This window comes from Protobothrops mucrosquamatus, unplaced genomic scaffold (assembly GCF_001527695.2).
Source record: "Protobothrops mucrosquamatus isolate PMUCROS unplaced genomic scaffold, P.Mucros_1.0 scaffold94, whole genome shotgun sequence".
NCBI lineage: Eukaryota > Metazoa > Chordata > Lepidosauria > Squamata > Viperidae > Protobothrops > Protobothrops mucrosquamatus.
In genome coordinates, this window is record NW_015386469.1 from 819,926 (window position 1) to 847,758 (window position 27,833).

Below are 27,833 nucleotides of genomic sequence, written 5' to 3' on the forward strand. Positions count from 1 at the left end.
GTGAGAAGCTGTCTGAATATATAAGGCACCTGAACAGATTATTATATCAGGTTTTGGAAAGGGGGGGATTAGACCCAACTGAGGTGGAACAAGCCAGGACAGAACAACTCTCCAGAGGTGCCTTGGTTCCGGACCCTGTTTGGAACCAAATAAAAGTTGAAGCTAGAGGGAGTGTTTGGGGGTATCACGAGCTTATAAGGAGAGTTCGGGTGACTGAGGTGTAGAGGAGGCTAAGGAGGCGGAATGGCCCTTAGGCCTAGGAATGGGAAAGTTTAGGGAGGATGACAATCGGTTAAGAACGATGCAAGCTCAGATACTGGATTTAACTATGGCTTCCTGGACAGTAATGGGTGGCCCGCCTCCAAATGGAGGTCGGGCTGGGCCAACAGATGGGGGGATGGGCCCATCTGCCCTAGCTAACAATTCAATGAGACCAATGGTTTGCTATAATTGTGGGGGTGTGGGGCATTATAGGCGTCCATGTATGAAACCGTACAGAATATCAGGGAACCCCGTTCAGTCGGGAAACTGTCAAGGGCCCCAGTGAGGGAGCTAGCTGGGTGCCCGGTGAGATCAGTCAGCCCCAATAAAGAGGGACCTTCTAGGAAGCCCTCACCAAAGATGGGAGTGACGAGAGTACCCCTTTTAGCGAGAAATCCCCATTCCTTCGAACTGCCAGAAAATAGAGCAACAGGGCCCCAGTGACAGTCCTTGGGGAATCAAGTGCGGATCGTTAAAACCAGACCCTGGGTGCCCCATTATTGGGGCTCCCCAGCAGTTGGTGGGTCCTTCTCCAATGGTTTCAGTACAAGTGGAAGGTATTTACACTAAGGCCCTCTTGGATTCGGGTGTGCAAGTTACATTATTATATAGGGATTTTTATGATAGCTACCTGAAGCAGTTGTTTCTTGGCCCAGGCACCAAAATGTAGCTGAATTGCGATCATTTCTGGAATTTTGTTCATATTATTGGAGGTTTGTGGAAGGATTTGCAAAGATAGCTCATCTGCTAAATGAGCTACTGAAGAATGAAGAAGTAGAGGAAGTGGTGGATTGTTTGAATTCAGCCCATCAGACTAAGGGACCCAGGAAGTCACAGGAGTCTATCCAGGCAGAATGAGAGGGTAACGCTACACTAGTATCTCAATGAAAATTTAGTTCTACATCATCAACCTATAGCGTGATGGCGAACCTTTTAGAGACCGAGTGCCCAAACTGCAACCCCAAACCCACTTATGCATCGTCGGGTGCCGGGTGGGTGTGGCCCATTGGCTGGGCGTGGCCCATTGGCTGGGCGTGGCCCATTGGCTGGGCGTGGCTGCGGTGGTAACGGCAGACTGGGCGGGACTAAAAAGTTCAATCAATCCATTCCAACTTTGCAAGATTTTTATTTCCCGCGAGAAATTGAAATTGACTGATTGATTGAACCTTTTTTTTTTTTTTTTGCACACGGCGGTGGAGGCCTAAAGCGAAAAGGTTTTATAAAACCCAGCTGAAGGCCTAGGACTGGGGCGACGGCATGCGTGCCCACAGAGAGGGCTCTGAGTGCCGCCTCTGGCACTCGTGCCATAGTTTCGCCACCACTGACCTATAGTTTCTGTTTTGTACTGGCCGCATTTGGTGCTTGATAGCACTTTTTCTTCCCAAGACTAAGACATAGCTTATGAAACTCTGCAGTAATTCCACAAATGCAGGACAGCCAGCATTTGGATTTAGAGATGCATATGAACTATTGGACAGATGATTAATTTTAGTAGCAGTCTGGTTAAATGTTTAATTTAGTCAGCTTAATCAGTGTTGGTGTTAATTGTATTACTGCAGGATAATGAGAAGTGAGGAGAGTGAGGAAATTGGGTAGGGTGAAAGTGATAAGATGACTGAAAACTGCAAGTATCCTTAAATAAGTCCCAGAGGGAAGGAAGACATTGGTGAAGTAGGACAGATGAAAGAAAAGATCGTCCAAGTTGGTGATATCAGTTCCTGCCCCATACCTACAAGAGAGCTGAACTGGAAAAGACTGTAACAGAAATATCAACAAGGAATAATTCAAATTCAGATTCAAAACCCTACATGGAAATTGCTGCAGAGGACAACAGAGCAGTTACCATTAATGACACAAAGCAACAAAGATCAATGTTAGAGGGTGGAATCTGGTTTTGCAGGTAATTAAGGAGAGAGAAAAGAACAGAAGTGGAAATTTTCAATTGGCTCCTTCAAAAAAGAATTCATGGAGACCAGCGACATGGAGAAAGAAAACATTGACAGGGAGAGAAGGAATACCATGGCTGCAGAAAGGAAGTGACCTAGAAGCCACAGCAAAGCTAGGTTAATCAAACCTGGACTTGGACTTTTCAGATCCCATGCTACAGATGCAGCTGAGAAGTGCTGAAATGTCCTCTTCTCCCATTCTCATTTTACTAGGTAATACATGATACTGTGTGGAGAGCAGGGAAAAGCTCCTGGAAAGGTTTGGGGGAGGCTAGCTATGTGGCTGAAGGCAAAAGAAAATAGAATAAGTATTAGGGTAGACAGATAGGACCTTGAATATCAGGAGTTATGTATCTGGTTAGTACAGATACAGTGTGCTTGCCTATACACACCAGTGTAAGCCAAAGAGTGGGGCTGAGAGGGGCATGTGAAGATACAGTAGATGGAAGGGAGAAATTGTCTGCCTCTGGGGCTAAGGCAATTGGGACCCAAATTGGGATAAAGACAGGCAGGAGAAGAAGCAACATCACCCTGCGCATGTTGCTACAGGAGAAGGGGATGTCCTAGTTCTAGGGCTGCTTGTAAAGGACAGATCATAAACAGGTTGCATCCAACTCTGATATGATGATGGATGAGGATGCTGATCTAGTAGGTATTACTGAGACTTGGCTGGACAGTGATGACAATGTGACCATCTCAGGAAATTGTCTACCTGGGCTTCAGCCTATAGTAACTGCAATGCCAGTGCTGGGGAGAGAAAATAACCATGGTAGTATATTAGACATGTTCTTTTTTACCTGCTCCCTGCTGAGAGTAGGAACAGATAATTAGCCACTTTAAGAATTTGGTGGAAGGAAATTTCAGGGAGAGGGAGAGGGGGAGAGAGAGAGAAAAAATTGCGCATACATATTTCACTCCTCGTAGAGCACATATTTCCTCTCAGGTTGAGAGTCACATTTAAGATCCAATAAAGAGGGCATGCTTTCAAAATACTGGTGGACCCAGGATAAAGTGTGGTTTAATTAAAACATATAGGTAGTCCTCAACTTATGACATTCGTTCTAATATCTTCAACTAATTCAAAAAGAATTATAAAACTAAGCAGAACAGTCAGACTTGACTGAATTTGAAAAGCTTGTAACACAACATTCAGAAGCTCTGTTTATAAGACATTATTGAAATATGACTTAGAAACTGAAAGAGAATTTTCTTAAAGTTTCAAACATGTGGTAAAATGAAATAAAACACTTTTTAAAAGAAAACACCGACTACTTGAAAATCTGGACTACATAAGTGGTTAATACAGTTAATTTCCTCTTCGCACTGTTAAGAAAACTGATTTAAAAGTTATTAATTAAATTGGGCACTGTGACATGAATATATATGTATGATTGGTTTGCATTAACATATAATAAAGATATGTTTTTGTGGTAGATTTTCCTGCTTTTTCCTTTATAATTTCTTTTAAATTTAAAACCATATTATTTAAACATGTCTTTTTAAATATCCAGAAAAGTATTTGGATGCTATTTTTAAACAGTAATAAAATACACCAGATATAAAGTAACTCACTGCAAAGATTATACTGAATGTATGTTTATGCTTTGGTATTTGAGCTGCTCTATTAAATCAATGAACACATCCAACCTCTTTTTGAAAAAATGAGCACTAATGCTCAATATATTTGCAGCTATGGAAATTACATTATCATTCCATCTTTATATAAAATATGACAATAGTCTTTAATTTTTATTTTAAAAAAGCAGCTGCTGTCTGCTTTTACATGATAATGTACAGAGGTTCCACAAAATTTGAATGAATTAGTTGTGGTTAGTTGACCTAAAAAATCTTGTCTTGGGAAAGCACAAAAAATAATGAAATAACCAACACAGACTGCCGCCAAATTATGAAATACCCGTAACTGCCTCGATTTTAAGAAACATTGTTTTTGGGCAGATGGATATTAATTGGTGTTGGCATTTCTGGAGATCTTAAAACTTTAAAGACCAATACTTTTGCCTCTGAAATCATGTTCTTCAAAAACTGCCATAAAATGAAATAGGATGGGAACTGAATACTAATTTTCACGATTATCAGCATACCTCTCATCCAAACTGGATATCCTAGAGCAGGGGTCCCCAACTCCTGGTCTGTAGACCAGTACCGGGCCACGGCATGCCAGCAACTGGTCCGCACAAACAAGCAAAGCCCCATCCATGAGATGCAGGCAGCACACAATACCACACACCCTCCGGTCCGCGGAAAAACCTCTCTCCACGGAACTGGTCCCTGGTGCCCAAAAGGTTGAGGACCTCTGTCCTAGAGGATCTCAAACTGTGGTTCCATTCTTACATTGCCAAGAGAAAGCTTGTGTCTCTTTGTGTGCAAGCATGACATGTCCATTTGTAACCATCAAGTGGCGGGGGTGGAGCCAGGATTGGAGGAGTCCCAATGTGGTCCTGTAACATGGCAATCTGGGACAAGCAGGCATTTATTTCTAAGTGTAAAAGAGTAAGATTCCCCTACTATCACAATCCAGGAGAGGGCAAAATTATGTTCCTAGAGTTACACAGGGGATAAAAAAATATCTTAGTTGGGAGAGATTTAAATGGACAAATATACTTCCACTGACATCTGGGAGATTATGAAATTGATATGAAAAATGGGGTTCGTGTCTCTAACAGCGGGGGAGGGAGCGAGAGGAAATCTCATTGTGTTTTTTTTTTGAGCCGGTGTTTGGAGTAGGCCCCGTCAGAGATACTAACTTATTCCCACCAATTCGGAAGCAACGGCATTTGGATGGCTTCATCCGCCGAAGCAGGCAAAATCCAAGAAAATATGAATCCCATTCGCCCCTCTACATGTCAACCTTTCTTTCCCCGGATTGGAAGCCTGGTGGTCTGTCTGACTAGTTGAGGATGGGGCTGGCTTTAGAGGCGGCTGGGAAAGCCTTCGCTAGGCTTCCAAAAGGCACCCGCGCGACCCCTCTTCTTCCTTAGAGGAGGACCGAAGAGGGTCTTCCCTTCCCCACCCAAACGTGGCACGTCACTACCCCTCCCCCTCCCCGCTGCCGGCGAGGGCGCCATGAGGACTCCGCTCGAACGAGCAGGAAAGCCCGCAGCTCAAGGGGCGATCCCAGATCGCGAGGCGAGCGGCATCGGCTAAGCACTTACGCTGCTATTGTCGCCCGTCCAATGCACCATCGCTTGGTTGTGAGCCGCGTCGCCTTTCAGGACGAAAGAGGTGCTAAGCAAGGAAGCCGCCTCCGGGGCACCCGCGGCACGATCCCGCAGGCCCTCCTCCTCCTCCCGCGGGCTGCTCCGTCTCTGGCGGTACAGCCAGTCGTGGGGACGCGCCGCCCGGGAGGCATCCAGCGCAAGCAGCAAGAGCAGCAGCCTTAGCGGCATCCCGAGGCTCGACGCTCCACTTTCCTGGAGAGCTGCTGGCGCCCCGCTCGGCCTCCGCTGCACTCCCGCCGGGCAAAGATAGGAGTCTGGCAGATGAGCGAGCGCGAGGGAGGCTGAGCCCGAGACGGAGGGAGCGTCGCGATGCTGCGCTGCGTGGGAAACAACGTGTCTGAGCCTCCACGCCCAGTTAAGGAGCAGCGCTGCCCTCTGCCGGCGCTCCTCGGCGGGTTTGCTGGATGCCGAAGAGCGGAGCAGACGCACGGTGCGCTAATGCTGCTCCCGTAGCAGACGAGACTGCGCAATTTAGCCGTGTGAAGAAAGCGTGGCCGAGCAATTGTCAGCCCTTGGATAACAACACCTCGCTCACGCCATCGGTTTGAAGACTTTGAGTGCCACCTTCTGAGAGAGCCTCGCGAATAATCCAGCTCCCAACCCCTTTCTAAGGGGCAGTCATCGAATAGCAAGGAATGTCAAACCACGTTCCTCTGATAATACGAACGGGTAATATTTGAACTTGGTGGATAATTATCTCGTGAGGGGTAGATAATACAGGGAGGTTACTAGTTCTTGGAAAGATTCAGACTTGGACCCATTTCATTTGTACTCGACTGTTCCTCAGAGCTCAGAATGTCCTAAATGGCTTCCATCTGTGATTACATCCTTTCAACAACCTTCTAAAGTAGGGTACGCTGAGAACAGCAGGATTTAGCATTTCAGTTTTCACTATTGTTGTCAAGCCTGAAAAAAAACAACAGCCTTGCAAGATAAAGATTCCGCTGTTCCAGCTTTAGCGTCTTACTGTTAATAAGAGGCAGCCCTGAATACTTCCACCAGAAGAGCAAGTAGAAAATATGATGGAACCAAGGTACCAATCAGAAAGCAATCAACATTATGGCTATTGTACACTTCTTTTGGGTTAGATAAATTTTATTATGGTCCAAGACTAGTACAAAAGTACAAAAGCAGGATCCAAAAGTACAATTAACAGCTTAGTAGCTTAATTCATGGTGTCCTTCTGTTAAAAAGGCTGGATATACATACCTTAAAATTATTGTCAAGAGCTAGGTGACAATAATGAGGATTCATTAAATTAATTTTCTTCCAGCAGCCTATTGCAATTGTCATCGATTCACCTTAAAACCCTGAGTAAGAATTCTGCACCATAAATATGTTCCTGTGCAAGAAAAACTAAAAAAGAAAAGTGCTATTTCATAACACGTGTAATCTACTACACTACAAGCTACTTTATTTAATTGCAGTTTTTAAATGTTCCAGCAAGAATCAATTCTAAGAGAAATACAAGTCCCATGCTGTACATCAAAATAAAAATATAACAAAGCCAATGTACTGCCATATAACACAATAATATTGCTTATATAAGATCCTATTACGCTATATCTATTTTGAATCATGTCTTAAATATAATTTATTTCTCCATATTGTTGAATTATTACGGATTATTATTGACAATATATTGTAAATAATTATCAGATTTAAATAACTTTTGACTTTTGTTTTCTGAATTATTTTACTGTCCTTATTCTTAAGGTTTTTCCTACACAATCATAGTTTCTAGAACTACAATATTTACTCTTATCAATAGAATTAATATAGTGTCATTAATACATTACATTTAAGCACAATTTATCAATTCAATTTTCTAGGTTTATGTAACATATTAAACCATTAACCATCATATAGGCAAAGTTTATACAGGTAAGTCCTTGACTTGTGACTACAAATGACCCCAAAATTTCTGTTGCTAAGCAAGGCAGTTGTTAAGTGAGTTGCGCCTCATTTTATGACTTTTACCAGTTAAACGAATCACCGCTGCTCGCTGCTTCCAGCTTACCACTGCCAAGTCGCCTCTGCCAATTCACTGCCGCCAAAGAACGCACAGCCAACTCACCATGGGGACAACTTACTGTGGGTGGCTGGAGAAATGGATGGGTGAGCAAGTGGTGGCCAGGGGTTTTCCATTTTCACACCCCCCCACTGTTGCCATGCTGAACTCCAGATTGAAAAGACTGGGGACAGTGACAGCAGTGGTAGGTGGGGCAGGTGGTGGCAGCAGCCAGGGATGTCCCATTTTCACACACACAGCGCTGCCACTGCCACTGCACTGAGCTCCAGGATGAAGAGGTCAGGGACAGTGGTAGCGTGTGGAGCAGGCGGCACGCAGATGATGGCGGCCGGAAGCATCCCATTTTCATACATACCCTTGCAGCCCCACTGCTGCTGAGCTTCAGGCCAAAGAGGCCGGGGACAACGGTGGGCAGGGTGGGTGGTAGGGAAGCAACAGCAGCCAGGTGGAGAGGCGTCCCATTTTCACACATACACACACATGTACTGCCACCGCCATCTCCAACCTCTTTGGCCTGGAGCTCCACATGGCAGCAGTGATGGCAGTGGGGTATGTGAAAAAGGGATGACCCTGGTCACCACCCAAAGTCTAATGAAAAAAGTTCAGCACAACAGCAGCATCGAGGTGTGTGAAAATGGGATGCACCTGGCCGCTGCATCCTCCCTGCCCAGCCCATTGTACCACCATCCCTGGCCTCTTAGGCCTGGAACTCAGTGGCAGCAGCAGTGGGGGTGTGTGTGAAAATGGGAAGTCTCTGGCTGCCACCGCTGCTCTGTGCTTTGCCCACCCACTTGCTTGCCTACCCGCTTGGCTCTCCCTCCAACTGGTCGTGGCAAGTTATGCGTGTATAGTTGTCCTGTGGAAACTTGGCAGCGGTAAATTGGCAGAGGTGACTTGGTAGTGGCAAACTGGTAGCAGTGAGCTGATCACACTGAGTTGGCCACAGCAAATTGACCCATTCTAATTTATGGAATGCTGGGATCGAATATTCCAGAGGGAATGAAATTTGGGGAATTTTTTGCTGCACTGCTGCTATTTAACATTGCTGCCACACTGCCAAAGTCAGCTACAGTCATGTGATCCTCATTTTCAACATTCCTGATAGTTTCTCACAAGTCAGTGGGGAACCTGGAAAGAATTGATATAATTGTTGGAAAAAAGTCAATGCAGAAATGTTCCAGTCCCTCTGAGCTTGCACTGTGCTGACCACTTGTGCATTGCTCCCTCCGCCTCGCAGCAGCTGACACTTACCTGCCTGCTGGAAAGGGAAGAGGAAGGGAGGAACAGGAATAGAAGAGGGAGGGAAGTAGGGTGGATGGAAAGGATGGAGGGAAAGGAAGGAACAGGAAGGGAAGGAGGAAAAAGGGAGATAGGAAGGGAGGAACAGGGAGGAGGGAGAAAGATAGATTTCCATTGGTTGATTGCTCTGTTAGGAATTTTCTCCTTAGTTCTAGGTTGCTTCTCTCCTTGGTTAGTTTCCATTCATTGTTTCTTGTCTTGCCTTTTGGTGCTTTGGAAAATAGTTTGACCCCCTCTTCCTTGTGGCAGCCCCTCAAATATTGGAACACTGATATCATGTCTCCCCTTAGTCCTTTTTTTTTCATTAGACTAGACCTATCTGATTCCTGTAACCATACTTAGTATGTTTTAGCTTCCAGACCCTTAATCATTTTTGTAATCATTCTAATAAGCTTTGGCTGGAAATGACCAGTTTATACGGATTAGGATATTAATAGCCCTTGGGCCTTGCAAGCCCAGTAGGTTGAATCAGGATCATGGCCAAATTAATTCAGAAGCCCCCGAGAATAAGTTAAATAGCACAAGAATAAGTTAAATAGAACTACAAGATCTAGATTGTAAAAATCAGAATATCCATTAGATGGTAGAAACATTTTCAATACTGCATTTGCTTGCTGATGTCCAGATTTAGGCATGACTTCTTATATCAAAAAATGAAAGAAAACTTCAGGCTAACCTTGCCTTTTGATTTGTAGGCAGGCAGATAAAAAGTGAACTTACAAGGATCTGCGGCTGCATTGTAGGAGGTATTTTCATCCCTCCATTCTAATTGATTTGGAGAGATGAAATGAGAGCAATAATGGGTGAGAGAAGCTAAATCTTTTGGTAATCTGTTTTGTTAAATATTTAAAAGCTCAAGAAAGTGTAACTACCTCAGGGATGACACTCTGACATGGGATCAGTGAGCAAGTCAGGTACCCAAAGTTCCGACCAGATGTAGCTATAGTTAATGTTTGTCATGTAAATTCAACCATAACGTGACTTAGTTTAGTATCTGTTAGAGCTTTTTCGGAAAATTATTGCTAAACTCCACATAGCTCTTGTCTGAAATTGGTTAGATTTGCAGCACATACTATCTAAAGACTAATAAATTATTGTTTATTCGCATGTTCTGGTTGTTTCAAGTTAAATGTAGAAACCCGGGCAGAGAGTCAGTTCGGTACAAGAAAGCCAAATTAAGCATCGTTAAGACACCAGGCTAGAACCCGGAAGACCGAGAGTTCTAGTTCCGCTTTAGCTGCAAAGCCAGCTGGGTGACCTTGGGTCAGTCGCTCAGGTCTCTCAACCCCTAAGAAGGCGGCAGTGGCAAATCGCTTCCGAAATCTTGCCAAGAAAACTGTAAGGATTAGTCCAGGTAGTCGCCAGGAGTCACCACCGGTTCGAAGCCACACGCTCACACATTTAAAAAAAAAGAAAGAAACCCAGGCACCTAAAGTATCATTCGGTTAAATTTGACTTTGTACGTTGCGGAAGAACTGACATTTTCTTCTTAATTCGTAGGGAAACAGAGTTGCTACGCAACCGTGCCTCCGCCGATAAAACCTTATACTTCATCTCCTTAAATCGAAGACCGACCCCTCTTAGGCGGCGGAAGACGATAGCGCGCTCTTCATGTCACGTGGTACCAAGGTCGTTCCTAATTGGCTAAGTGAGCCGCCAACTACGACAGACGCGCCCTCTGATTTGACGGGATCAGTTTCCGTTGGAAGTGAAGCGGAAGGGACCCAGGTGGCGGCATGGCGGCGGTTGTCGTGTGCGGCGCTCGGCGCCTGGCGGGGCGAGCGGCTTTTCTCTTGTCCGGGGCTTCGCGGCGGTAAGAGGGAGAAGATGGAGGCGGCGCTTCTCTTTTTTTTTTTCTTTCTGGGAGAGGAGCACGGCTGGGAATCATCAGGCGACTATATATACCTGGCGTCTCTTTTCGAGCAGGGCCTCTCGGTCTTTAGGAAGGCGAGCTAGCCAGTCTTCCCAGAGTGGCGTGTACCTCAGGGACGGCTTCCAACCAAATAAGACATTTGGAGGAGTTGGGAAAGTGCTTTGCCGAGAGAACCGGAAGGAAGGGAGGTGGCCGGGTAGAAAGGCCTGTCCTGTAAGTGACGAAACGTGGGTGTAGAGCTGGGCCACTTTCTTCTTGCGAAGGTGGGAGAGATGATACGATCTTCCCTGGTTTTGCTTTTCGGATTTTCTCGGCGATGCTTTGAGAGAATATCTTTTAAGTTTTTGAAAAGCTCGTGTGTATCAAGAAATGCTGTTTACTAAATCTCTTCAAAACTAATTTAAGGGCTCCAAAAGACACAAGCAAAAGGTAGTGTTTTAGCCCAGCAGGCAAGCCAGTCTTATGGATTACTTCTTTCTCCTTCCACTCCTCTTTTTTTTCAATTTTACCTCATGACAGTTTTACTGCCCAAAATAGGAAAAATTAGGTTTTTAAAATCCCGGACTGCATGTAAAGCAGGAAATTAAATAGTTTGCTTGGTCATAGTGAAAGGACCTACCGTAAATGTCCATAGTATATAATGGTCACTCAGAATAACTGTTGGTATCTGGGCTTTATTGAGAAATACGGTACTGTAGTAAATAAAATACAGAACTGACTGTGAAAGAAGATGGAATAGGCCAAGGATTGGATTGAAATAAAATGTTGCCTGATATATATTATTTTAAGGGTTAAATTCTTGTTTGTTTTAATGTTATGTTAATATATTATACCCAAAGCTAAAACCATTCTTCCTGTTTTCTTATTTTTAAAAGCCTCCTAAAGTAGGTCATATTAAAAAAAAGAAAAACTGGATAGTACTAATGAAAGACTGTAAGCAGACTGGAATAATGTCCACTTTTGCTAAAATAGGCATGGAATTTGAATAACAGAACAGTTCAGGTCTCTGGGATGGAATAACCTTTTGAAATAGAATGATGGGTGTAGGACTAGAATAAAGCTTCTAGAATCATGTTGGGGTCTACAGTGGTCATAGTAAACTTATCATAGAAAAGTGCTTTTGTAGATGATGTGACGACAGGTTTAATGTCAGTATTTTTTATTTTATTTTAATAATTGGAGAAGTAAATGAGAATTGTTACATCAAATAAAGGACAACTGTTTGATTGCACAAGAGGGCACTTGTTGATCCAAAAAGCGGACCCTGTACCTGCAAGAAAAAAAGTGATGATGATGAAAGTACTAATTTTAATACAAGGATAAGTGATCTCACAGAGAGACTTAATTTGTATGCCATTGGCAAAAAAACCACATTAGTTAAGTGGTTTGGGGTCAGAGTTTGTTAAGCAGCATATTACCAGTTTTTCTAATACAAAACATCTTTTTTCTTGCTCTAAAATACTCTGGATTTGTATGCACTCATCCCTATTTTTTTAGAATTTTACTGATTCTGATCTTGTTTTAGGTCTACTCAGCTGCTTTGCACAATGACCCAGGAAAAAAGCACTGGACCAAATTTGGAAGAAGAACAAAGCCAGAGGCACAATGAACAAAAACCTGATTCTTGCTCTGGTACAAATATATTAACAGAGGAAAAGACTAAACTGGAAGAGCAATTAAAGGAAATAACTGTAAGAATATTTATTTATTGTAGGAAAAACAATAATTGTTTTGTATCTTAATGGAGCTGAACCATATGTCACAGGGTGTGTTCATTTTTTAAAGCTAACACTGGGCATAGCCAACCAGCCACAGAATGGTTGCTTAACAAAAAATAAACTGGTGATATTACTCTCTGCCTCCATTCCCTTCAATATCATTTTGGTCTACTTTGGGGCAGATGAATAGATTTCCAAATGTCAGTCTGCAATCTCAGTTTTATTATGGAAGATTGCCTGTGAGGACTAGAATCATTCTTGGAAATAGGTCTCCTGCTTAAGCAGGGGGTTGGATTAGAAGACCTCCAAAGTCCCTTTCATCTTTCTCATTCTGTAATACTGTAATAAGGATGTTACTGTTTGGGATCATGCCTGCTTTTTTTTGTTTTTAAAATAAAATACTACAAATCGGGTATGATAGAGATGTATGCGTATAGTCAGCCTACTTTCTGCTCCTGATTTTACTGAATTGTAGAAATGTACAGGTTATCCTTGTTTAAGACCATAATTGAGCCTAGCAATTACAATCATAGGTCATGACAGTGATAAAGTGGATCATGTGACCTGATTTTACAAGTCTTTACAGTGGTTAAGTGAACATCCCGGTTAAGCAAACTCATTGTTTATGATGGGTGGTTTTCTATCTGTGATGGTCCTCTTCCACTGAATGTACAGCTTTGGGAGGGACACACATGGAGTAGTATGGAGGAAGGGGTTAGGGTTAGGGTGCAACCGATCCCTAGTGCCCAAAAGGTTGGGGGCCTCTGAGTTAAGTGAAAAGTCAGAGTTCTGGAAGACAGTTTAATGCAGGGGTCTTCAAACTTGGCCCTTTTATGACTTGTGGACTTCAACTCCCAGAATTCCTCAACCAGGCATGCTGGCTGAGGAATTCTGGGAGTTGAAGTCCACAAGTCATAAAAGGGCCAAATTTGAAGACCCCTGGTTTAATGCTTTACAGGTAGGCCTCAACTTATCACCACAATTGGGACCGGAACTTCTGTTGCTAAATGATGCAATCATTAAGTGAGTTGCACCTGAATTTAAAAAAAATTATCACAGTCATTAAGCAAATCATGTTTGTTTGTTTTTTTTAACAAATCCAGTTTCCGCCATTGACCCTCTGGGAACATCAGAAATAGTGATCATGAAACCCCAGGATGCTGCAACTGTCATAAATACATGCTGGTTGCCAAGTGCCTAAATTTTGATCGTGTGACTGCAGCAATGCTATATGATCATAAGTTTGAGGACTAGTCATAAGTCATTGTTTTCAATGCTGTTGTAAGTGAATGGTTGTTAAACAAATGGTCTCAAGTTGAGGATTCTCTGTATCATGGTTAAAAACTAATTCCAATGCCATAGAAAGATGTTTCCCATTGCTTCCAGTTTTAAAGAAAGGACATATAGGAGTGACTGGACAATCTGCTAAGCAACCTTGGGCAACAGGATCACATCTGGAACAAGTAGAATTTTTAGTTTATGTGAATAAGAATTTTAATTAATGATTAGTCGCAGTGCAAACTAAAATTTGTGATTCTTAAAATCACTTAGCAACATAGTCCCTGGTCCAAATTATAGTCTTTAACTGATGACTGCCTGTATCTCTGCAGGTAGAGTGAGTTCTTATACAGCTAGTCCTTGACTTTCAGCCATTTATTCAGCAATTGAAGTTACGATGATGCTGAAGGAATGGTGGTTATGACTGGTTCTCAGAGTTCCAGTCATTCCAGCACCCCCACAGTCATGTGATCACAATCTGAGCCTATGGCAGCCAGCTGGTACAACCAGTTGCAGCACCCTGCAATCATCTGGCCACTATTTGCAATCTTTCCTGCCGGCTTCCCAAGAAAATAAGTGGGGAAGTTGAGAGGGAATATCGCAAGTTACTCAAATAAGTCTCCATCTGTGTACCCTCCACTAACCTTTCTGTGCTTGGAACACACTGGCCACCTGTGCATTCCTGCACATCCTGCCCAACTGTACCACATCTCTCTTGTGTATTTTTTCTCCAATCCTTGCCACAGTTCCTTTGCACCCTCCCAAACTTCCATTGTGTCTCGCTCACACATTCCCCAACCCACACTGCACCTTTCTCACATCATGCATCCCTTTGCACTCTCCTTGGCCCTCGCATTACCCCTTAGCCTCATGCACCCACTAGACCCTTGCCATGCTACCCCTGCACACCATCCCCAACCCACACCTTCATGCACCCTCCCTGACTTGCACCTTCTCTCAGAGCCTTTCCTGCATCCCTAGGCACCCTCCCCAGCCTCACTGGGTACCTCCCCTGCATTCCTTTGTACCCTCTTCCACCGGGCAGCAGCCACTTACCTGCTTGTGAGTTGCCTGGGATCACAATTTCCTCCCAGCTTTCCTGCTGACTTGTTTGTGGGAAGGTGGCAGGATGTTGCATTACCTAACAATCATAGGATAATATTATGCTAAGTGATGATGGTTTGTAACTCATTGTTTAATCAAATCAACCATAAACTCATAGATCAACCATAAAGTCAAAATTGGCCATAAACCATAACTTGGTGTGTGCAAAACAAAGCAACATTATGTGCAATATAAGAAGTGATGTATTATGTCTCTCCCATCATCCTATTTAACATACAAATTGCTGCAATAGTAGTTTTATATTTTTAGCCAGGTATGATTGATATACCTCACTGACAGTGTTCACACTGCATCTTAAGTCACAACAAAGGGTTAATGAGAGTAGATTAATGAGAATGTATGCATGTCCATCCTATCCTCCATTGCTTGGGATTCATTAACTAGGATTGAAAGTTTAGCATGTCTTCTGAACCTAAAGTAACACATATTTGGGACTTCCAAAATAATCAGAATAAAATACAATTAAAAACCTCACTCGAAAAGTTAAATGGATATAAATGGGGATGGAATGAGAGGAGTTCTATAATTTGACTGACTTTATATTTCATCTTGTGTCGTTACACTTCTTTTTTTGTTCTAGGATAAATATAAACGTGCCCTGGCAGATGCAGAGAATCTGCGGCAGAGAACTCAGAAATTGGTAGAAGAAGCAAAATTATATGGTATATTCATATTTTGCTTATTGGAATTAGAATGCAGGTGCAAGCCCGAACATACAGATTTTGACTAGGTTTATCCATACATCAATTGAATGCTCTTGGTTCAATGTGTGAACTCAGTTATTGTAAATTGTTAACGATGGTCCATGGTGTTGTATATTGTACAAGCCAACCAATTATAGTTATAAAATACACCATAGTTACTAGTGTTCTTTTTATTCATGTAGTAGTCATTAATTAAAACTATTTAGTTTTCTGCTGGGACTGTAATCAGTGCTTGATTTTCTTTGGTTTGGGCTTTGTAAGAATTGGAAACAAAAAGATATGAAAACTGGATTCTTTTTTTAAAAAAAAACTAGGAAATAATTTCAGAAAATAAGGATTTTGTCATCTGCAATGACAAACTGCATTTGCCTAATAATCTTTAGCACAGATCACCTGGTATTCTACAGAGGAAAAAGTAGAGTGCAGCTATTTTACCATATAGAAACTCTGTTATAATTTGGAGCTGAGTCTGGAAAGACTTAAATTATTGGTAATGTTTTCATTAATTTAGTTGTGGTTTTAAAAAATATCAATTGATTGGATCTATATTTAAAAAGTCATACTGTAGTCCCACTGAAATGAATGTACTTAGTTATGATAACTTGTTCTGATGTGCAGCATGATCATGATTCATTCTGGATGTAGCTGATTCTCAGCTTCAATTTATTATAGTAAAATCAAAATGTAGTGAAAATACACTTTCAAATGCCATTTTTACATGTGGTTGAAATATTCATCTATATTTTAAGGATTGACTATAATTTTACTATGGTTTTGCACTCTAGGAATTCAGAGTTTCTGCAAGGACTTACTGGAAGTTGCTGATGTTCTGGAAAAAGCAACCGAGTCTGTTCCCAAAGAAGAACTAAAAGATGAAAACCCCCATTTGAAAAATCTTTATGAAGGTCTTGCCATGACTGAAGTTCAAATACAGAAAGTGTTTAAAAAACATGGATTGGTGAAATTGAATCCTCTTGGAGCCAAATTTGATCCTTATGAACATGAAGCATTATTTCATGTCCCCACAGAAGGGAAAGAACCGGGCACTGTAGCTTTAGTATCAAAGGTTGGCTATAAATTGCATAGCCGTACTTTAAGGCCTGCATTGGTAGCTGTTGTGAAAGAACAATAGCAGTCTAATCTGAAAGAATTAATAAGCATCACATAGATAATAGTTAGAGTTCTTAATAATGCCCCATTATATAGAGGTGATTTATCAAATGAAATGGGATACAGAGGAAAATAACGGATGGGTGATAAAGCATATAGAGCAATGTGAAAATGTTTTTCAATGAATGTATATAATGTGGAGACAACGCAAACTACAAACATAAATTACAGCATCAAATTATATATAGTACCTTTTCATTAATGTAAGTCCTCAAGGATAGCCTGCCTAATAACCAGGCAACAAGAAGAATGCCATATAGGTATTTCCACATTGAAATCTTTCAAACTGTTTGTGTCATCTTGTTTATGCTTCTGTTCAAGCCCTATCCTAAGCTGCGATTGCGCTGTGGTGGAACAAAGATGGTGGCAAGATATACATGCACAACCAATAATGCAGTGAGATCACTGGAAACCATTCCTTGGTGATGCCACTTAGCATCTCATAAGTGCTTTAAAGGTGTCAGAATAGTATGATGCTAAAGTAATATACAATTAATCTAAGTATTGTTAATTGTTCACTGCTTACCTTTAAACAGACAGTTGTTTTGCATCACTAAGAATAGAAGACATTATTGGAAACGAGCAAAATGAACAGGAGGTATAGATGACTATGACATGCAGCTATATATAAATGCCTTTGAAAATTGACTCCTGCTCGAGTGGGTCAGCTTTCCTCTTAGATTTCAGTCCTCCTGTAAGAGCACAGCAGCTTGTCTTTTCTTTCCTCCTTTGTCTTCGTGTCGTCTCGTTGCAATCTTGTTCCTCAGTTTTCTTCCCAATGAAGTTACCATCTCTTTTCTATTTTTCCTAAAGGGTGGGAAATGGTGTCATGGACATCTCTTTGTATGAATGGTCTGTATGTAAGAAGTAGTTGGTATATGCAGAGGGGGATCAATAATTTTTAACTGTAGTGTCTTGCATTTAATTTTGACAATGACTTTTTGTCTTGATTGTGCCCTTTTGGGGTGAAGTAGTAAAGGTCATATATTGTAAATTGATATATTTGATATATTATTCATCTAACTCAATGAGAGATCCCGTGTTAAAAGTCGCACAAAATGAGGTTTCATCAGGCTGAAAAAAGGTACTGCTTCAGGAACAGTGGTATTTGTACTTCTGTTACTTTATTAGTAAGAAAGTGTTAAATAGGACTGTAATTGGTGACTTGTATTCACTGGTGTATGCAATTTTCCCTAGCTATTGAATTCCATCATAAAATGCAAGCACCAGAAAATGACAACATATGATCTTTAATGTTAAAAATTGTTTTGTCATATCTCCTTACTATTGGAAGAATTTTGTTATTTTTTTTAGATTAAATTGTACCTGCATGCATTATGTTGCCAGCCCCCATGTGTACGATAAGCTATTTGTGACATACCTACGGTTTGCAGAATGATATAGATCTATCATTATCGACTGCAAGTATATTTTAGTATTATCCTTCTCCTGAATGTATACTAAATTGGCATGTTAACAGAAAAACTTTCATCACTAAAGTAGAGATTACTGATATGCAATATGTACAGTTGCATGCAAAAGTTTATGCATGCCTAATCAAATTATATATTGCAATGAAATAGTGAACATAAGTTGAATTTTGAATGCACTTTCTATGCATAATGTTGGGACACTTTTAGATGTCAGATCTGTTCAGATGCAGAACTGTCCTAAACATACACCCAAATTAACCATGAAGTCCTTGTAGGAAAACAAAGTTAATGGTTTTGGAATGGCCATTGTTCTCAGACTTGAAATAAACATTTGCATACAGATAGACCTAAGAATATTTCTAAGTTTAAAGACTTATGCAAGAAGAGTGAGGAAAAAAGTAATCCTAGAAGCTGTTACTTCTAGCAAAGGTGCTTGAAATTCTAGCGGAAAGGATACTCAGTTATGCATCTGCCATATTCACTTTTTTTAAAAAAAAACAACTGCATATGCACAATGTGCATTCAGATTTGCAGAAAGATGCTGTGTTTAAATTGTACAAGATAATTGTTTTGTTGGCTTCTGTTCATTTAGAGATTCACAGATGCATACAATTTATTCTGAACTTTTCCATGCAACCGTATAGTGATTCTGATTTCTAAGATTGAGAATACAAGAAATTTTAATGTATCTCAAAGCACATTTACTAGTAATTAACTGACAAATGAGTTCTTCTGCTGCACATGTAGTAAATTATGTATTCAAAAGATGTTTAGGAATAAGCTTAACAAAAAGCTATCAAGACTCATTATCCAGCAAAGTGAGTAGACCAGAAGTACGGTTTTAGTAATGGATAGTTTATCAGAATCTTGCCTATGTATAACTGAGATTGTTTGTACCCACCAATATAAAAAAGTGTCTCTTTCCTTTTTAAGTAGTTTGTGGGGGAATATGGGAAGCACGGGTATTATAAAGACCACTAAGAAAGTAAAAAAAACTTGCAGTTATAGTGTTGAAAAAAGTAGCAGGAAAGGAAATACAATCATTTCAGGACAACCGCCAATGCCTTTTGTCAACTGCTACATTGCTAAAACATCTTGAAGCACACAGCATCATACACTAATCACACTGTGATCACCTGTTATATTCATGTGTACCTTGGTAATGTGTACGTTTTCTATTTTGGGATTCTTGCCCAAGATGGAAAGTGTGTTTAAACAAGACTTCCGGGTTAGATGTCATGGCGTGGGACGGGGCTCCGTTTTCCACATCCGATTTCGCTCTGCTGGGGACTCTAAAAAGGGTTTAAAGTCACCCCGGAGAGGCGACGAAGGGGACCCTCATTGATCGCAGAGTGGTGGCAGCCCTTCCGTTTGATCCAAAGAAGCTCTTCAAACCAGCAGAAGACTGGCCAAGAACCCAAAATAAGCACTAATTAGCAACCTTTGAACAATACAGATGGAACTGGGTGAGAACGTAATCCTCTCTTTATAATTTTAAAACTTCCTGGAAAAAAATTCCCAAAGAGAAGAATACCCCCAGATGATAGAGAGAAGGGGAATTTCCCCCCTTTTCTCTCAGGAAAAGAGAAGCAGCGAATAGCTTTCTTTGGGGGGAAATTAGAGAAAACCACAAGATTAATTTGGATTTAATATAGAGGCATAACTTTGACAAATTTGGGGATTAAAAGTATTTTTAAGACTTTCTTTTTGGAAAAGATATTTGGAAAGTTGGTGAAATAAGTTTGGACTTAAAAGTTGGAAGATGGATGTTAACAACCTCTAGTGGTGAACTTTGGCATTACAATTTATTATGCTTAAAGAAAATTTGACACAAAGCCTGGACATAGATAAGGCTTTGTTGTTCCTGGAAACTTTCATTTTTGCAGACTGCAGCTGGGAAAAGGGGGAAAAAATCATTGGGCTGTTTTATCTGTATGAAGGAGACAATAAACCATTCTGAATTGGCCGGCCTGGATTACAAATATTGACTTTTAGTTTCAAGAATTATCAAGAAATATTAAGAAACAGTGGGAAAGTTGCTTCGGGACTATTTCTCTTTGGAAGAAACATGGATAATCAACAAGAAAATGTAAATGGACTTCAGAAAAAAATTCCTTCCATATTGAAATCAATTCAAGAGACAATTGTTTTAAATTATGAGACTAAAAATAATTTAAATCACATAAATGAGCAACTCTCCAACTTAAACTTGCAAGCAAAAAACGTTCAGTAAATGACCATACAGAATGAACTAGCAACTCAGATACCAGAAGAAAAAATAGAGGAAACTGATATAAAGACAGAGGATTCGAAAGAAGAAACCAACAGACAGGTACAGATAGATAAAAATTTCGAAGACCCAGATATAACACTGGAAATGGGAAAGACATTTTACTTTTCAAGACTTCAGAACATATTTGAGGATAAGGAAGAATTGATAGAATGGATGAGAGAGCTGTTAGGAGAAATGGTGAAAACTGGGAAACAAGAAACTAAAAGCGAAACTGCAGAAGAAAATGGAAGCTATTTAACGAATATAAATGGATTAAGCATTTTTACAAAAACACTAATTGCCTTTTTTATTCCAAATAATATGTACAGAAACAGGAAGAAATACTTGGTGACCTAAATGCACTGACTTGCAAAGGAAGAAAGCTAGAGTAAGACTGAAAAAAACAGAGGTCCTGACTAATTAGATGAGGTATTATATCATCTAATGGATGTTTGAATATGATTAAAATAGACAATTGTTAGAAATAAAAGGACCATTATAAATTAGAAGGATGTGATTTGTAACTAGGATAACATAATTTTCTATAAAATGGGAAATATGAAAATACTAAGAGCGTCTGTATAAGGAAAGCTGCTGTTAGTTACCCAAATGTAATTATGAGAAAAATGATAATTGATAGTTATTTTGAATATTGATGGGACATTAAAATTGAAAAAAAAAAGGATATGGATTGAATAAGGGAACTTTGATTGCAAATACATTTGAGATATGTTTTGGCTAGAGAAGATATTATAAACTGATACTGACACTATGCATAATATTAGAAACATGTTATGAAGATGTTTATATTTAATTGTATAGGTATTAATAGCAGTAAGAATTATATTTGCATAGTGTGGAAAAATTATTGGAAGAAGAGAGGACCAGGGAAATACTGGATGGTGTAGTATTGGATATTTTGAGTGAAAGTTAATATGTACCACTGAATGATAAAGGAACCCAGACACCAAGTTGTTTATTATGTACTTATGATTGTAAAACTTGAAATTAATAAAATATTTATATAAAAAAGAGTGTTTAAACAAGTGTTGTATTTGTATTTAACAAATGCAAACCTGAAGAACAGCATAGGTTGATAAGTCACAAGGAGAGTTGCTTAAGAATCTTCTGTCAGTATATACCAATTCTCATAAACACTTTATCATTCCCATTTTCTCAGTTGATACTTATATTTAAATAAAACCACAAAAAAATTCCTTTCATTTTTCAAATTGTGTAGAAGTGGAACATTAGTACATATATTAAAGCAGTTCACCCACCCACCCCTATGTTTTACAATCAGAATGCCTGTTATTTGCTGAAAATCATTTTCAATGATTCTATGCAAGCTAGATTGTGGAGCTCGTCTACGCGTTTTCATCATGTGGTGTGCTGTGTTAAACCATTTTATGTTACTCAGTTTTGCATTCTCTGCTCTAGTGGCAATGTAGCAGAACGCCTTGGTTTGTGAAAAAAAAGGTAACAAACTTGTAGTATACATTTCCAATATGAAATAGTAATTTGTGTTAGTAGGACACATAAACAACCTGATCTGATGGTCTTACTTGACAATAAATACTACTCAATGTAGTGGGGTATACTTCCAAGTAAATGTGTGAAGAATAGCAACCTTAACCCAGTATCATGTCTAAAATACAAGTTTTTTCAGCAGAGGTAGAGTTCAGCAAGTATTGTCAGAGTTTCACATCTCACTTCTGATACACTGGTAAAATGAATCACTTCACCCACAGTGTGTTGTTTTAAGGTAACATGTAAAGTGGTTCATAAAATAAGATCTAACATGTACATGATCCATTACAGAAAAATCCAGTTGTTAAGGAGTGAGTTTTTTACAAGATCCTGGATGTTTTTAAAAAAACTGGTAACTAGATCAATGGCGAATGTTGGTTCCTCTGTTGATACTGATACTATTTCAAAGTAGTCAAGATTTAAGAAGCATCCCTGGATATCCAACCACTTTCTGTCAAAAAATTCAAAATCCTTTTTTTTAGTATCTTATCCAAGTAACTAGGAAGGCGACTTTTTGAGGGAATGCCTTGCCTTTTTTGGAGATGATCTTTAATAATTATAGTTTTAACAGTCACATAGCGTGCTGGACTCAGATTAATAGAGTTACAAAGTACTTTTTCTCGGTCAGATAAGAGTTCAAAACCAGGAAGATTTTCAATTGCAGAGAATTCTCCGTCTTTACCCTCCTCCTTTCCTCTTTTAGAAGTACCAATATTTTTATTTTCTTTCCTTTTCTCTCGTTTATGTCTAGCTGCTTCATATTCTGCAGATTCTTCCATTTTTGTTATGCCATTTCGGCGATAACGCTGGAGTTCTCTTATTTTTGTTCGAAGAACCTTTTCCTTGTGCAGATTTTCAAAGAAATCATCAAATTCTTTGCAAGACATAAACTGGTAAAGAGACCTCAGTTTTAACCTCAGTTCCTTTTCTTCTTTTGTAGTTTTGCGTTTTGAAGGTTTTTCTTTATCTCTCCTATCCTTGCCCAAAAATGCAGGAACCAAGTTGTAGTCACGAGCAATGTTCTTTCGCCGCTGCCTCTCTTTCAGTTTTCTTACATACATATCCACATGAGCTCTTTTTAATTCTATTTCTACATCATCATCATCATAATTAACTGAAAGGCCACTAATTAGGGTCTCAGCATCTTGATCATACTCAATCTCATAATCATCTCGAAGTGGCATGTATCCAAGCTGTTGTTGTTCAGCCACTGATATATCTAAAGGTGGCAGAGGCATGGTAAGGCTAGGAGAAAGTGGACCACCACTTGGGCATGTATGATCAGTCACTCTATTAGGAATAATGTCAGGAATGCAGGCTTTTCCGAGATTTCCATGTATGTACATGCTCACATAGTGCTCCATAACTTCTTGAGGAGTTCGTGATGCTCCAACATGAGTAGCCATATCTTCCTACAATAGAGAAAAACAATTTTTGAATTATCTGTCTCAAGAACATGTATGTACTAGATACAACTATTATGTTTGTCACGACCCAAAATTTCACATTCTTTTAAATACAGCTAATGAATATGAACTTCAAAGTACTAATGTTTGTTCATATATGGTGATCTTAAAGTACTATTTTAGTTCAGTGGATTCAAACAGAGAAGGTTCTAAACTGGAGGAGTTTTAAGTAAAGCTTTCTCCAATAAATTCACTTTTTGGCTAATCATGTATAGAACTGGAACTTTGTAATCAAGTATTGCATAAATCTAGAGTCAGTTTTAAAAAAATAGGGCTATGCACTGCTTGGGTTCAAAGTGAAAAAGGTGCTTTGGAGCACGTGTGGAGTGCATCGTACCTGTCAGCAACACCTAAACATGCTTTATCCAGGATTCTCTTGCAGCTGCAAAGGGCAATCACACAACCCAGAGAAAATGCAGTTTTAAGAAGATGCTGGCAAGTACTACTATCATGTTTTCCCGAAAGTAAGACCTATCCCGAAAATAAGTCCTAGCTTGATTTTTTGGGAGGTGGGCCTAATATAAGCCCTACCTCAAAAATAAGCCCTAGTTTTGGGGCGAGGCCCACACCTAAAAATCAGTGGGGAGGGTGGAGTGGGGAGGGTGGAGCTTACCACTGCAGCCAGTCCTCCCATGGACAGACACTTGCCTCGCCGGCCCACTTCTTCTGCAGCCAAAGGAGCAGCTTCATTCTGCAGCTGAGAATGGAGCTCCGGCCTGCATCTCGCAGTCAGAAGCCTTTCTGGAAGGCCTCTGCAGCTGAGAACCACAGAAGTGGGCCAGCTGGGCTGGGCAGGGCTGTCGGTGCCAGAGGTGAGTAGAAAAGATACCCCTCGAAAATAAGACCTAATGCCTCTTTTGGAGGCAAAAAATTAAAATAAGATCAGGTCTTATTTTGGGGAAAAAACAGTATATGAATGATGCTGAAGCACATTTTCTCCCGTAGCTCAGGAACACTAAAAACCTCTATCAAAAATTCCCAAATGAATTGAAATATTCTCAGAAAAGCCAACCTTAACATACAAAGATGAAATGTTATGCTTGTTAAAAATGTGAAGATACTAAGTAAGTCAGAAGAAATGATCCAAGGAAAAACAATTTCTTCTTGTCCTGCAGCCTCTGTATGTGACTAAATTTGTTCTGGAACATGCATTAAATGCCACAGCACTTCCTGGGAGGGAGAAGGCATTGTTTTCCTTCTGGTTCTATTAACAGAGATGATTATGATGATGAATTAAATTAATATGTGGGCAGAAAATGCCATAAGGTAAGACAATAATAATATAAATAAGATAACTTTATATTCTATTTTATATATTTTTGGTAAACATGATAAATATTCATATCATCAACTTGCTGTAAAAGTACACTTCGATATAAAGAATTTATAAGCAATGAATATTTTGTGTGATGTTCTAAATTTCAACTTTTTACATTTTTTAAAAAAATCTTTTTTAATTTTAGAATGGAAATATATATATTTATAGTCAGCTCGTGTGTGTGTGTGAAGGAGTCCCTGCAGATTTTACTCCGCTAGTCATTACTGACTATAGGGGGTGGTTTTGACTATTTTATGACTATTTTATATATATATAAAATATAAGCTTGATTGGCATAAGGAATACTAGCAATATTGATAAATTCTTATTAGGATTAGTTGTAATGAGAAACAATATGTTTGTGAACCCAGCAAAGATCCTTAAAACAAGGCAAACTTACAATTCACAATAAATTACAGTATTAGCAGTATATTCTAAATATAAAATCTTAAGCATAAATCAGGCAATCACATTAAAACTTTAGTTTTATTAATAATATCAATAGTATTTTAGTAAAACTGAGCAGCGTGGTGGCTTAGTGATGAAGATGCTTATCTCCCACTTGGAAGATTGAGAATTCAATCCTAGAATAATGGCAGCTATTTCCTTTTTACGACACAAAGAAAAAATATCTGCTGCAAATTCCATATGGTATCAGGAAGGGCATCTAGCCAGTAAATGCTCAGCTGCATCCAGTCATCCCAACTCTACCCCGAATTAAGTGATTACAGGGATGTAAAAAAGGCTCACTGCATTTACTGTATTTGCCACGTTACTCAGTTTGTGTCTGGGTGTTTTATCCTTGGGGTGGACAAGCTTCTGCCTTAGTGTATTCTTGGGTTTGAAGTATGCACCTATGTTGTGTTGGCTGAAGATCCTCCTGAGCTTTTCTGATATTCCTGTAACGTATGGAATGACTATGTTGCTTTGTTTATTCTTTTCTTCTTTGTCTGTTATGGAGAAGCTCCTGCTGGGTCTTTTTTGAGATTTGATGAAGTCCCACTTGGGATAGGCACAAGTTCTGAGGGCTTCCTTGCTGTGTTTTAGTTCTTTTTCTTTTCCATCTTTGCTGGTAGGCAGGACTTCAGCTCAACAGTGTAGGGTTCTGATAACTCCCATTTTGTGCTCCAATGGGTAGTGAGAATCAAAATGTAAATATTGATCTGTATGTGGGGGGTTTCGGTAAATTTCAATGTTAAGGCTTCTGCCTTAATCTTTACTGCAGTCCGGGAAGCCTAGATTATTTTCCTTAACATCTTTGAATTTGATGTATCTGTCCACCGAGTTGATATGTTGGTGAATCCTTCCAATTCCTGTGTTTTGATCTTGACCCAAGTATCGTCCACATACCTATACCAGTGAATGGGTGGAATTCCTATGAAGGAGTTTAGGGCTTTGGTTCTACCTCTTCCATGTAGAGATTGGCCACAATGGGGGACACAGGTGAGCTCATGGCGCAGCTGGGTTTTTCTCACAGATAAGCCTCCAGAGCAGTGTTTCTCAACCTTGACAATTTTAAGGCATGTGGATTTCAACTCCCAGAATTCCACAGCCAGCAATGCTGGCTATGGAATTCTGGGAGTTGAAGTCCACATGCCTTAAAATTGTCAAGGTTGAGAAACACTGCTCCAGAGGCTTCAACAACTAGCTAAAGAATGCTGTTTGCAAAGAGTATAAATCCTGCCATTCTCCACTATCCAGTCAGAGCTGAAGAAGCTTCTTGGATGAGAAGCGAAACATCTTCAAAGAAAAACAAGAAAGTCCAGTTGCCTCGTGAAAAAAAAAGCATATTTGGGACTTCCTGTCAGCAATTTTGTTTTCTAAGCATGCCTGAGTACTAAGTTTCACTTTTTGAATTTATGGTTTCATTTTGCTTTTTGCCTCAAAAGTTGATTAGTGGTTGCTGATTTATTTCAACCTCCTGCTGGATTCTAAACTGTTTTTACTTTTTCTTTATTTTTGATGTATGTTATTCTGGATAACTTTTGTCCCCTTTGTATGGAAACATGGCAGCATTCGGGAGTGGGGGGGTTGAAATGTTTTAAGACTCTCATCACTGGATCGCTGTAATTTTTGAATTTGAAAAATATCTGCAGTTCATTTTTATTGAATTTTCTTATAATTTGGATTGATATACAGAGGAAAACATACTTTCTTTATTCTTTGTTCCCTGGCGCAGTTTCAAAGATTAAAATGGCTGAACAGTGGCTGAAATCTAAGAAAAGGAAAGCAAGGGAATATGCAGCTTCTAGGAGTATTTCTCTTTTAAAAGCTTGATGAGACAATAATGATTTTGCATTGCAAAATATGTTGGGGCTGGAGTGTATTTCATCTGTTGCTCCGAAGTTTAAATCTGCATATTGCTACAATATCAGGATTCTAATTGAAAGGGGAAGCAACAAATTCCTTTCATCTATGAAGACTGAGGGGGACTGGATGGATTTTATTACAGTTAACTGGTAACCACTTCTGGAGACTGAATCTATTATACTTAAGTACACAATTGATAACAGATGGCATTAAGAAGTAAACGTGGATATTCGATCCAGGACAAATTATTTATAATTTTTGGGTTGATTTGGAATAGATAAAATACTGTAGTAAACTTTCTACAAGTGGATTACAATAACAATTTTGTTGAACTTTAAAACTTTAATTTTGTTTTGTTTTGGTATTATTATTCTTTCTGTTAACTACTTTGCAACTAATATAACATATAGAAGACAGGTCAATAATTTGCAAATAGATTTAATAATTTAAAGGCCTATTTCGCAAGGGGTGGGAATTAATGTTGTAATGTATTAATCAGTATTCAACTAGAGAGGATAATATATGTATATGTGGTGTTCTTTTTTTGATGCACCATTTTTAATGTTTTGTGTTTTTTGTCCTTTTTTCTGTTTTCTTTTGGATTTTTTAAAATGTATACATGTATGTATGTATGTATGTATGTATGTATGTATGTATGTATGGGCCATATCCGGAGGATCTGGTCCACGACTCGGCGGAAAATCAGGCGGCGGCTTGGGAGACAACTGCCGCCGCAGCATTGGACCGAGTCGTGCCTTTGCGGCCTCTGACCCGACGTGGATCTCGACCATCTCCTTGGTTTACCGAGGGGCTGAGAGAGATGAAACGTCGGAAAAGACGCCTGGAGAGCAGTTGGAGG

General features: G+C 39.8%; 3 protein-coding genes across 3 annotated transcripts in view; 1 reads left to right on the top strand and 2 right to left on the bottom strand.

The window, feature by feature from the left end:
- SORCS2 (sortilin related VPS10 domain containing receptor 2) overlaps positions 1-5,614 on the bottom strand; it is a 104,166-nt gene extending 98,552 nt beyond the window's left edge. The window contains exon 1 of the mRNA XM_029283447.1: positions 5,381-5,614. Coding sequence (XP_029139280.1) covers positions 5,381-5,614 — 234 coding nt within the window. The remainder of the gene's footprint in view (positions 1-5,380) is intronic.
- Positions 5,615-10,487: 4,873 nt separating this feature from the next.
- On the top strand, positions 10,488-17,639 carry GRPEL1 (GrpE like 1, mitochondrial). Its single transcript, XM_015812526.1, has 4 exons — positions 10,488-10,590; positions 12,176-12,341; positions 15,352-15,433; positions 16,261-17,639. The coding sequence occupies exons 1-4, from the start codon at positions 10,514-10,516 to the stop codon at positions 16,605-16,607; spliced, it is 672 nt and encodes a 223-aa protein (XP_015668012.1). The 5' UTR covers positions 10,488-10,513; the 3' UTR covers positions 16,608-17,639.
- Positions 17,640-21,302: 3,663 nt separating this feature from the next.
- The window catches only part of TADA2B (transcriptional adaptor 2B), a 10,857-nt gene continuing 4,326 nt past the window's right edge, over positions 21,303-27,833 (bottom strand). The window contains exon 2 of the mRNA XM_015812527.1: positions 21,303-23,292. Within this exon, the coding sequence (XP_015668013.1) occupies positions 22,300-23,292 (993 nt within the window). The 3' untranslated portion in view covers positions 21,303-22,299. The remainder of the gene's footprint in view (positions 23,293-27,833) is intronic.

Excerpts from the sequence above, each read along its gene's own strand:
- GRPEL1 (XM_015812526.1), top strand. The coding sequence starts at position 10,514 with ATGGCGGCGGTTGTCGTGTGCGGCGCTCGGCGCCTGGCGGGGCGAGCG. Across the intron at positions 10,591-12,175 it reads TTGTCCGGGGCTTCGCGGCG|GTCTACTCAGCTGCTTTGCA; the intron begins GTAAGAGGGAGA and ends ATCTTGTTTTAG. Across the intron at positions 15,434-16,260 it reads AGAAGAAGCAAAATTATATG|GAATTCAGAGTTTCTGCAAG; the intron begins GTATATTCATAT and ends TTTGCACTCTAG.